Source organism: Chrysemys picta, chromosome 25 (genome assembly GCF_011386835.1).
Source record: "Chrysemys picta bellii isolate R12L10 chromosome 25, ASM1138683v2, whole genome shotgun sequence".
Lineage (NCBI taxonomy): Eukaryota > Metazoa > Chordata > Testudines > Emydidae > Chrysemys > Chrysemys picta.
In genome coordinates, this window is record NC_088815.1 from 13,524,349 (window position 1) to 13,535,901 (window position 11,553).

Genomic DNA, 11,553 nt, shown 5'->3' on the forward strand with positions numbered 1-11,553 from the left:
CAATTAGCAGATCAGTGAGTCACCTGAGACACACACCAGGCTCCCACCCAGTAACCACACGCTCAGCAGAGGTGTGGTGAAGCTGGAAGGGTGATAGCCGGCCCTCCCTGCTGGCGTCACTGCAGCCAGGCTCCCGGCCAAGGCCATCACTGCGTGGAGAGGCTGCTTCCCGCCTGGCCAGGGCGAGTGGCCCCTAGCTCAGAGCTGCCACCAGCCCAGGTGGCTTTGGCTGAGTGCAGGCCCTGGCAGTATATGAGCAGCACCCCCAAGGAGCCGGCACAGACCCGCTCTGCTCAGGGGCTAGGCACCAGCTGGCCTGAGCAGGAAATGCTAATGATCCTCTCCCCCCAGGCACTCTGCAACTTGTTAGAGATCCCTGCCCTCACCAGCTCCATTCCCTCCATAATGGAATAGACCCTGCAAATACCAGATGCACATGGTCAGTGCACTGCTCCAGCTCTAGAATATTAGAGGGGGAGAGAACTTCCCTTCTCCCGAGGCCACAGCCTCACGTCTGAGCCCAGAATCAAGGTCAGCAAAGGGAATTCAAACGCTCCTGCAGCAGTGTCACCCCAGGCTTCAGTCTTCTCTGGGAGCAGCCACTTCTGGCCACGTTCTCCTCCCTCTGCAGCCCAGGCCCTGCTGTCTGTCATGCCACCAGAGGACCCAGCACACCCCACAGCTGACCTAATGCACCCAGGGGGAAGAAACTGAAACCCGCTGTTTTGCCATGCAGGCCAGTTGCTGCAATTCTCTGTCACATGCCAGAGAGCAGCTGGGTGCGTTAGCCAGGCCAGGAGGCAGAGTCCCACCACAGGCCTGCTGGAAACCCCACAGCCTGAGGGAAGGGGCTGGGCTGAGAGACTAGGTCACACTGGTCCTAAGAGTCTCACGAGGCAGAGCAGCTGGAGCCCTTTCCCCACCAGCATGTGGCCCTTGGAGTGGACAGACCCCTGCCCAGCCAGTGCTTTGGTTCCCCCAGTAACAGCGTTACCAGTGAGCCTCTGCTGCCCTCACCCATGTTAATTAGCACCTGTAAGGCTCAACCTGCCCCAGGTAGCAGGTGTGCCAGAGAAGCCACCACTTACCTGCCCCTTAGCTTGCAGGGAGGGGCAGCAGAGGCCAGTCTGGCCCTGCCCCACCTGTTTATTCCAGGCCAAGTGGGATATTTACCCTAGGCCAGGTCACTTGAGCAACTTCACTCTGACTGACAAGCCTGGGCCTGGAGTAACTAAGGGGAATGGCTTCCCCCTTTGAAAGGAGGATACAAGAGACACTCCCCACTTGAGCTACAGAACAGGGTGTAGCCTTGAACCAGCCCAAAGAGACTCCCTCTTGGGGACCTGGTCCCCCTCCTCTCAGCACCCAGCAGCAGAGTGCCTGGGTGCCCTTGCTGAAGGAGGAACTGTGGGAGTTGCTTGGTGCCATGGTGGATGATGGGTTACAGCGGAAGGTCTGGCTAGAGCCTTGGCTACAGTTATTTTACTCACGGTGCCCACACCTAGCTGAGGTACTGCCCTGCTCCACGGGGAGCCCACCACAGCTGGAGGATCAGGCCTGCCTGATCCGCCACCTTCCCTGCAGCTACTCACAGGCAGTTCGATGACCAACTTCTCCCTTCCCAGACTGGGCCAGTGTTTGGATCCCTTCTCACGGGACAGGCAAGGCCCCAGCTGTCACCAGGAGCTTAGAGGTAAGTGGTACTAGAGTTCACCTCACTGTAGTGGCTCAAGGTGGAGTTTACACCATGGACAGCCTCTTTCTACAGTGGAGTCCAACCTCCCCCCCCCCCCCCCCCCCCCCCCCCCGGACTGGGCCCCAGAATAAGCCTATAGGTGAGTCTAGAGCACACATCCCATCCACCCCAGAGACAGCCAGAGTCCACTTGTTCCAACAGTGGAAATCACAACAGCAGAATGTGGCTCACAGAGCTGTAAGACCAGCCCCATAACAGAGCCCCTGTACCAGAGCCAGGCCTGCTGTGCCTTAGAGCTCATGTGTTCCTGCCAGCAGGAAGAGCGAGATATCAGGGTTGGCCAGTGACTCAGCCAGTGCAGAAGCCCCTGTTTGTCTTTCTGTAGGCGGAGGGTTTAATTTCCGCCAGAGAGCCCTGTCCATTAACCTTCCCCATGTAGCAGCTGATGAGTGTGTTCAACTGAGGGAGGACCCGCTGGGAGGGCACCAGGCCAAGGCTACTGAGCAAGTTTCAGACACCAGCTTGCAGGAATCAGGGTCTGTCTGCTGCCCCCCCGTGCCCCTCCCCCATTCATACAGGGGCCTGAGCCCAGGGTATGGGAGATTCAGCAGAGCTCTGGAACCAGCTGCCTTGGCAAGACAAGACTTTGATGAGAGGCCCACCCTGCTCTCCCTATGGGTCTTTGCCTTCTAGGTGCAGGGTCTTTGCCTCCTTTAAGCACTAGCTGCTGCCAGCCCTGCAGGTCCCCCTCCGCACCACTCCCCTAGTCAGCAAGGCCATTAGCCTTGAGCTGCCTCTTGGTGCAATGAGCCAGGCCTGCCTGGTGCTATGGGTCCCCAGTGCCAGGATTCCTTGCTTCTCCCCTGCCCCAGACCCACACTGCCGAGCAGGCTTCCCCACACACCAGTAAGGACAGGAGGCATCAGTCACTTGATCTGTTTATTCCTTAAGCACGTGTGGTCCCATTGGCACGTCCTCGCCTGCCCCAGAGCTTCCTCAGGCCCAGAGCCACCAGGACAGCAACTGCAACAGCGGCAACAGCCCCCGCCAGTGGCACCAGCACCTCTCCCCACTCCACCGGGGGCCTGAGTCCATGGGAACCTGTGGAGGGAGGGGCTGGTTAGGAGCCAGGACACAGCTGGTCACTGCCAGATCCTGCCCTAGTCCTCCCCACTGCCCTGCAGCAGCCTCCCCCCCCCCTGCAGTTCCTAGGCCTGCCAAGGCTTGGCAGAGCTCAGCCACCCCTCCACTGAAGGAGGTGCACTGCTTTGAGTCCAAGGGGCTCCCTCAGACTGATACACCTGCCCCCCCCCCCCCCCCCCGAGATTGACTGGCTGGTAGGGAGCCACTGAAGCATTAAGCAGCTTTATGCTAGGCCCTGATGGGAAGCAAGGGGCTCCTCACATCTCTGGCCTCATTGTGCCACCAGCAGCCTGGGGGCTGTTCTGTGTCCCCTCCCCTGGCTCAGCAGCCCGGCCACCACTGGAGGGAGGGACAAGCCCCTCCTTATACTATGCCCATTGCCCCTCACCCTCCTCCAGGAGAGGGGACCTGGGAGGTTCTGAGCTGGCCATTCCCAGAGTACCCAGCCCCCCAGTTTAATACTGAACACCTGCCTGGTGAGGTAGGTGGATGCTATGGTCCCATTCCACCCCTAGGAACCATTCCCTCCACCCCCCAGGGCCTGCTCCATTACCTTCTTCCTGGACAAGGTCTTCCTCCACTTCCTGGCCAGCACGGAAGTCCACAGGCCCGTCAGCGGTCACCAGGCTCAGGGGCTCCTCCCGCCATGCTTGGCTCTGGGAGTCTCTTCTTGCTGAAAGAGTAAAGTGGTGTCAAGACAGTTCTCTTCCCAGTCCCTGAAGAACTGACCCCCCGCCCAGGGCTTTGCAGACAAGGCCTATGGGGCAGCAGCCCAGTTCCAGCCCCCATGGGAAAGTCCTGAGAAAGTGAAGATGTCACTTCAGAGGTGCTCAGGGTCACAGTTGGGGCAGAGGAGGCTCCACAGAAGTGGTCGTTGTGCACCCAGGAAGGGGAGATCCATGGTCTCCCTTCAAGCCCCTTGGCTAGTGCCTGGGTGTCTTGCCAGAGGCCTATGGCCAGTCTAAGTGTGTGTGTGTGTGTGTGGGGGGGGGTGTCTTAGAGGTCCCCTGAAGGGGTAGCTTGCAGGAGGCCTGACAAGACAGCTTCAATCTAGCAAGAGCCATGACTGCTTGTAGCCAAGCCTTCATGGCCTGTCTTAACCCAGCACCCCAGATACACGGATCTGAAGGCCCAGCAGTCTGCTAAGGGAAGGGGTGAAGGGGACAGAATGGGAAAGGCCCAAGTGTTTGGCTCTCAACAGGCCTGAGAGGTCCAAGAGGCAGATGCCAAGAAGGAACAGACTTACTCCTCCCCTGTAGGCTCGTGGGGCATTGGACTACACAGCGTTCCAGCCCAGAGGGCATGCAGGCAGAGGCACTGCAGTGGAAATATACCTGGAAGCAGAGAGAATTCATGCTTGGCAAGGATGGATTAAGGGGGGGGGGGGGGATCTGCATCAGAGGGTCACTGGCCTCCCTCCACCCTAAGAACTTCCAGCTCATGACAGCCACAGGAGAGACATCCAGCCAGCTACAGTAATGGGATTCTTTGCCTCCTGCAGAGCTCTTCAGAGCAGAAACTTTTGTCATGCAGTTGCACAAAGCATGGGGCTTTGCAGCGAAGGCCAGGAGACTGGCCTGCAGGGTCATGATCGGCTCCAGACCCTGGATGGGGTCGGCTTTAGGCCAGGCAAGCCAGTGCTGGTCACACTAGGCTAAATTAAGATCTTCTGTCCACTCAGGTGCTCCCCACCCAGCTGCCAGGAGAGGGGCAGGCAGCAAGATAGCTTCAGGTCAGTCTCTGCTCCATTTGCGGGAGGATCCCTGACCCACCGGCTTGGCCAGGGCAAGTCCCAGGACTAATCCCTTCCCGGGAGTGGGACCATACCGGGCCTGAGAGCGCTCGCTGGGAGGTGGCGTCCACAAAGGTGAAAGTGCTGACAATGAAGCGCTGATGGTGAGATGGGAACTGCAGCCCTGAGGCCTCGCTCACAGGTACCAGCTGGGTCTGGTAGTTGTCACCTTCATAAGGGCACCTGGAAGGGCACAAGCAGGGATGGGTTGAGGCTTCTCACTTGGCAGTCACTGCCCTGCTCCCATCCCTGCCCACTCACTCACCCATCCACAAGGATCGGCCAGTCTGGCTGCTGCAGGGGGTTGGTGCTCGGGGTGGCCCAGCACTGGTGCAGGACTAGAGCCAGGCTCGGGTCTGTTCTCTGGAGGATACGGACCTCCACATGCACAGGGTCCCGGAGAAACTTCACCACTGGGTACTCACGGTCTGCGTAGTAGGTGCTGTAATACTCATCTGCAGCAAGAATGAAGTGAGATGACCACGTCCTGCAGTGACCGGATCACTGATTTCATGGAGGGCTTGGCAGGGCAAGTGCTGGGGCAGAATCACCCACTTCCCCTGGTTCCTATTCTCCTCCTGGTGACCAGATCCCACTGGTATTGGTCAAGTGTCTGAACCATGCCCTGGGGCCTAGCTGGGACACTGGGAGGCAGACCAGGAAAGTCATCTCCCTGAAGGGAGAGAGACCAGTGCAGCTGTGCCAAGAGACCATCCAGGCTGGCTTGGCCAGGACCTAGATTTCCTTCCCTCCCAGTGGGTACAGGAGCTCTGGGAGCAGAGCCACCCCCACCATCCAGGCAGGTGGGTCTCTGCCACCCCCCAAGGAGCAGTGATCCAAGTGGGCCAGACACTTAAATGTTTCAACAGCCTCTCAAGTGCTTGGCAGGCCTACATGCAGTCACCTGTAGCAAGCCTCATCTCCAAGGCTAGGGGTCCCTGCCCAACCGCAGGGGGCGGTGGAGGAAGGGTGGAGACCACGACATTCACAGGGAGGAAGTCCTCAGCCGAGTAGCTGCAGCGGATGGTCAGCCTGGGTGGGGAAAGAAGCTAGACAGCTGGTCCCCTCTGGACTCTCCCAGAGAGCACGCTCAGATGACAGGCTGAGACCTTGTCATCAGTGAGTGGTTAGTGCCTGCCCCCCTCCCTTTAATTGCAGGGGATCAGGTGGCCTCCCCCAGCAGGATGAGATCCAGGCAGGGAGCTCAGCAGTGGGTTGAGCATGCCAGTGCACATCCCCTAGCCCTCCCTGGGAGGGGAGGTTCCCCCTAGGCAGGGGACCCAAACTCTGCTTGGCTGACAAGGGACCCCACCCTTTCCAGCAGAGGCCTCCAAGCTTTGCCAGGCCTGTTACCTGAAGGTGCTGTCCCGAGTGATGGAGCCAGAACGGGAGGTGAGCACTTGGCGGTCTGCTACCAGCTCATTCTCATACACCCGCTGGTCTCCAGATGCCTGCAAAGGGAGGAGGAGAAGAGAGGCTGGACACACAAGAAAGGCCTTCCCATGGGAGAGCTTCTCAGAGCTGCTGAGTTCTTGTGCAAGGGAGAATTCACATGTGGGAGCCAGCTCAAACCTCCACAGCCAACAGGTCCAAGATCTAATGGCCCAGGCTGTGCCCCCCACTACCCTTCTTTTGCAGGAGAAAAGTCTTGAGGGGATGTGACTGGAGCCAGTCTGCATAGTAGAGGCCCAGCCCAACTTCGCTCATGTTCTCAAGTTGACCAGAAACTTGTCAATATACTAGGCCCTCCCCCTGACCTAGAATCTCAGGTGGCATTCCAGGACTAGTACACCCCAGTGTTCACATGCCACTAGACCACCAGCTACACCAAACAGGCTGTTTTCATGGCCAGCACAGCTTCCAGAGACACTAAGCTCATTCCATGTAGGGACCCAGACAGAGCAATGGGCACCATGTCCCCTCTTTTCCTGCCCATAGGTCCCTTTGCCTCAAGGCGATTTGGCCTTTCCATGAACCACTTTCACAAGCATTAGCAGCTGCTAGGGAGCAGGGTCTGTAGGCTGCTTGTGTTTCATCACAGCTCCGCATTAGCGGAGCTTGTAGGGCCCAAACCTTGGGAGACCACCTGTAAGCAGAGGCTGTAGGCTCAGAACCCCAGGCTGCAAGGGGCAAGTCTAATAGTCTCAGGACATATCAGATACAGCCTCATGGTGACTGTTAGCGACACTCTCCCCCGACCCATAACCTCAAGGACAATCAGGTGGCATCAGAGAGTGATGAGTTCAGGAAGTGCCTTGCCCAGCAGAGGGAGGACTGACTGGTGCCCTCCTTTACCTGGACAGTGGTCCCGCAGGCCGAGAGTGGGAAGCGATACACAACAAAGGCTTCATTCCTAGACACCGGGGCACATCTGCTGCCATGAGCGCTGACCAGGTGCACTGAGCTCAGGTCCAGGGGTGGCACGGTCACATCCCTTGAGATCGCAACTGAGAACTGGCCATCTGGGGTGCACTGCGCAGTCACTGGGGAAGAGCCATGCAGCATCTCAGCAGGGAGCGGCAGCCTCTGCTGGAGCCATTTGCCTGGGGACCCCTGCCCACCCCCACCGTGAAGCAGGAGCCTCTAGACAGGGGAGAAGACCAGCTAGAACTAGTCCTGCCCCCTGACAGTCACTGGGATGAGAGTGACAGGACAGGCCTGGGCTCAAAGGGGCAGACTCCATCACTGGGTCCTAAAGCCCACCCAGGCCCTGGTCCCCAAGCCCCAACTGGTTTCTTCCTCCCAGACACCCTCCAGAATCTGCTACAGAGATGCCCCAAGGCTCCCTGCGGCAGAGGAAAGCCTTTGCTCACCCTTGTCTCCATAGTAGCAGGGAGTCAGCCTGTCACCGGGCTGGTAGCAGCAGCCCAGCTCTTCACAGTCGCCTTGTGTGGTGGGTGGGGCAGCACACGGCAGCCGAGCTGAGGCCTGGACGGCAGAGCACACGCTAGGGCTCGGGGCATCCCGGGCTAGGGAGAGGGGCAAAGATGGGTGCTTGCTCAGACAGCCCTCCCTGTTATTCACCCTAAAGGGAGGACCAGGAAACAGCATCTCCCATGGCCGAGTCCCTCCTCAGGGAGGTGTCTAACTCCTGGCAGCTGGTACAGCAAGCCCAGAGACAAGGTGTGACTGTTCTTAATGTTTCCTCTGAATACTGTGTGGGTGCCTCAGTTTCCCCTATGCATTTTGTAAGTCTCCAGCGTGCATACATGGCTGACATGGTCTCCTGGCAACTAATGGCTGGGGCCCTTCCCCCCTGCAAGGGGATAGCTAAAGGTGAACCAAGATCAGGTGACATCCCAGCCCAGGAAAGCCACAAAACCCAGAGAGGAGGGGCTGGGGAGTTTCAGTTTGTGCAGAGGGGGTTATCTGGCTCACTGCCCCCCAAAATGGACCCAGCTGAGGGGTCCCCTTCTCTGTACCTACAAGCTCTGTTTTAGACCATGTTCCTGTCATTTAATAAGCCTCTGTTTTACTGGCTGGCTAAGAATCACATCTGACTGCAAAGTGGGGGTGCAGGACCCCCTGGCTTCCCCAGAGCCCCACCTGGGCAGACTCGCTGGGGGAAGCGCACGGAGGGGCATATGCTGAATGCTCCCAGGAGAGACCCAGGAGCTGAAGCCATGTGAGCTTCTTGCCCTGAAGACAGTCTGCTCCGAGGGAGAGGAGGCTCCCCAAAGTCCTGACTGGCTTTGTGGGGAGCAGTTCCAGAGCATTGCCCAGGGACTCCATGACACAAGGCCTCCAGCTACACCAAGCAGCATCCTTCAGGAAGATCCTAGAGACAGTGCAGTCCCATCCCTGGCCCCAGAGCCCCTTACCTAGAAGGTGGTTTGGGCACCTCAGCTCCTCCTTGTAGGAAGCCACAGGGCCTTCAATCTGGACTGTCATCACAAAGCTGCCATCCTAGGCGGGAAGCAGAGGATACACCACAGTGATGGTTCAAGCCACCCAGAGTCTCTCCCCAGCACCATGTGCTCAAGGAGAGCCAGGGGGCACGAATGATTTAAGGGGGACAGCAGGATTCACAACCACCCCCAGCCCATGCCCTGGGTGGGCCCATGGACCCATGAGTCAGTCCCACCAGGGGACAAGCAGGCAGCTGGGAGTCCTGGAGAGCAAAGATCACCCTCCCCCCAGCCTTGATACTCTGCCTTCGGTGCCATGTTCTCCCCTTGAAGAGCCAGTGGCATTAGCCAATGTCACAGACCCTAGCCCTAGTTGGCCTGGATGGATTGAGCATCTCAGGGGCAGAACAGACAAGAAACCAAGATTTGACTTTCACTCCCTGACCTAGCAGCTAGGCCAGATCACTCCCCGCACAGGCAGGCCCTGAGCCACAGGCTAACCAAGGGACAGAGCCAGCTTTACTGGGAGAGAAGAAACGAGGTGGAGGATTTCAGGCCTCCCCACACAGACTGGGGTCATCCTCCTCCCTGCATTGCTGCGGCCAAACTCTCCCTCTGCGCGGTGGACTCCACCCTCTGAGCTGGGCCAGCAGAGCAACCGATGGCCAGAGCAGCAGATCGAGGGGGCCAGACAAGTCAGCTGCAGTGACATCACTCTGAAGCAATGAGATCACTAGCTCCAGGGACAGAAGCCAGGTCAGTGCAAGTGTTTCCAAGGCAGGGGTGGGGAAAGGAGTAGAGCGAACACATGTCGAGTCCTCCCCGGCTAGTAATGCTGCATGTTCGCAGCGCTGGTCAGCCTAGGCTCTCAGGACGCGGTGCAGACAGTGGCCGTGCCTCAGCCTTCCTGAAGCTCCGGAGCAGGCTTGGACACATGGAAACTGAGGCACAGATGTGAAGAGACTTGCCCCCCATGGGAAGTTAGTGGCAGGGGCAGGATTAGAACTCAGGTCTCCTGACTCCCAGCTCCATGCACTAATGGCTAAATGCAGACAGATCCAAGCATGGTCCCCTCACACCCCCTTCATAAGCACTGCTACCCATCCCATTCACACCGAGGGGGTCCCAGACAGGGCCTTACTCTCTCGTTGACATAACACCCAGTGTAGAACGCCTCGACCACCACGGAGCCATTGGCGTGCTGCTCGACACGCGTCCCGCAGGCAGGGTTGCTCTGCAGAGCCTGGGGCCTGCCCTCTGCATCTGGAGGCCAAGAGGGGCAACAGATGAAGCACCATCAGCCCTGTTCCTCCTAGTCCCAGAGCTACTGCCTCCCCCATTGCCAGACCCGGAGCAGGGAGGCGCTGCAGAGGAGTCCCGCTGTCGGTCACGCCAGCCTGGAGGGGCCACTGACCCCTCCCTTCCACCACAGACATTTGAAGCGTGGCCAGTTAAGGTCAGCAGTGGTGATGGAGTAGGAACCTTCCTTACAGGGTACAGACTGTTCAGAGACAGGCCAGTGCCATGGACCAGCCCACATGGTTTAGGGCTGGTTTCACTCCATTTCCTCCCCTTTAGCCTCACAAAGGCCACCCCCCCCCCCTCTTTGCACCACCTCAGCAGCTTGGCATTTCTCTGCTGTATTTGGGGTTAGTTCTCCCCCTACAGCTGTAACTGAGGTATAACCTTAGCCAAGTCATTCAGCATCCAGTGCACCTCACCCCAGAGCCAGGTCTCCAGCAGAGACAGGGGATGGGTCACCAGATGATTCCCTGTTCTGTTCATTCCCTCTGGGGCACCTGGCACTGGCCGCTGTCAGAAGACAGGATACTGGGCTAGATGGACCTTTGGGCTGACCCTGTATAGCTTATGTTCACATGCATTACTGGATTAGTTAGTACACCAGCAATCAGGGGAGAGGGGGGGAGTTGACCCACTTCAGACAACTTGCCAGTTTCTGCCAAGTAACAGGGCCAATGGCTCCCAAGGTATTCCCTGGTCTAGCACCTTTTATCTGAGGAGCTCAAAGCTTTGGGGACAGTCAATATGCATTGACTTTGTACCCTCATTGGAGGCAAGCAGACAAGACCCAACACCCCAGGAAGTTACTTATAGTCAGAGACCCCACAGCACCTCCTCAGCTTTACCTGCTAGGGGATACTGCCTCCCAAAATCCCAGCAACACCTTAGAGAGACCAAAGAAGTTTCACTTTGCTCAACTTACCCAGAGCTCTCAGCACAAGGGGAGCCACCTCAGTCTGGTTTGGGAGCAGGCTGAAGACCAAGCTTCTCTGCCCACAGGTCAGCCAGCTAATATCCCAAAGAGCCCCCCCATTCCTAAAGCCACCCTGAGCCCCCCCACTCAGAAAAAATAGGCTAAAAAAGAGCCAAAACATCATGGCAGTCTCACTTCCCAGGATAACCCACCACTGCTGCTACTCACAACTTTCTGAGCCCTTCGCACGGGTCTTATACCTTTCAAGGAGCTGTGATTGGCCAGCACTGAGGTCTAAATTCCTATATGGACCAGGTGTGACGCCAACAGGCCAGCAGTCCGTTTACACCTTCCAATGGGCCTTGATTTGAAACTCACTGCACTTACTCCAAATTGATCAAAACCTTCCCACCCACCCACCCTTCTAAAGTGTTCTGTTGATTCTTGCTCATCCCCAAACCCTTGTTAAGACCCTACAGGTTTTGCTAATGCAACAGGAAACATTTTAAAAGGGGGGGAAAGTATTTGAAGGCTGAGGGGGCACCTAGGGGGCAAGGGGCTATTTATTGGCTGGAAAAAACAAGTGTGGAAAAGGAAGCAAGCCGGAATGCTTTGGAGATTGAGAACTCCTTTTGTCAGACGACTGTAAAGTGCTAGGAGGGTTTATTATTTATAGAGGGGTAAACTGAGCCCCGGTCTTATCCCCCCTCCCCCCATGTGAGTAGTATCTGTGCAAATTAATCCAATTGCAGCTTCCCCAGGCCTAGCCTCTCCTTCCCCCCTGGATCACTTTTCTCATCTCATCCCATCCCCCCACAGGTTACGTCTGCAGTGCAATCCAGGGAGGTGACTGCAGCAC

The 11,553-nt window shown here is 57.7% G+C and overlaps 1 protein-coding gene across 1 annotated transcript; it reads right to left on the bottom strand.

Annotated features, from left to right (window-relative positions):
• Positions 1-2,617: 2,617 nt before the first annotated feature.
• On the bottom strand, positions 2,618-10,932 carry LOC101936114 (zona pellucida sperm-binding protein 4-like). Its single transcript, XM_065578299.1, has 12 exons — positions 10,704-10,932; positions 9,621-9,742; positions 8,453-8,537; positions 7,445-7,600; positions 6,927-7,114; positions 5,985-6,082; positions 5,536-5,663; positions 4,897-5,086; positions 4,667-4,814; positions 4,086-4,173; positions 3,393-3,512; positions 2,618-2,797 (listed from the first exon to the last, which is right to left on the bottom strand). Exons 1-12 carry the CDS (start codon positions 10,876-10,878, stop codon positions 2,643-2,645), a joined length of 1,653 nt encoding a protein of 550 aa, XP_065434371.1. The 5' UTR covers positions 10,879-10,932; the 3' UTR covers positions 2,618-2,642.
• Between the last annotated feature and the right edge of the window lie 621 nt (positions 10,933-11,553).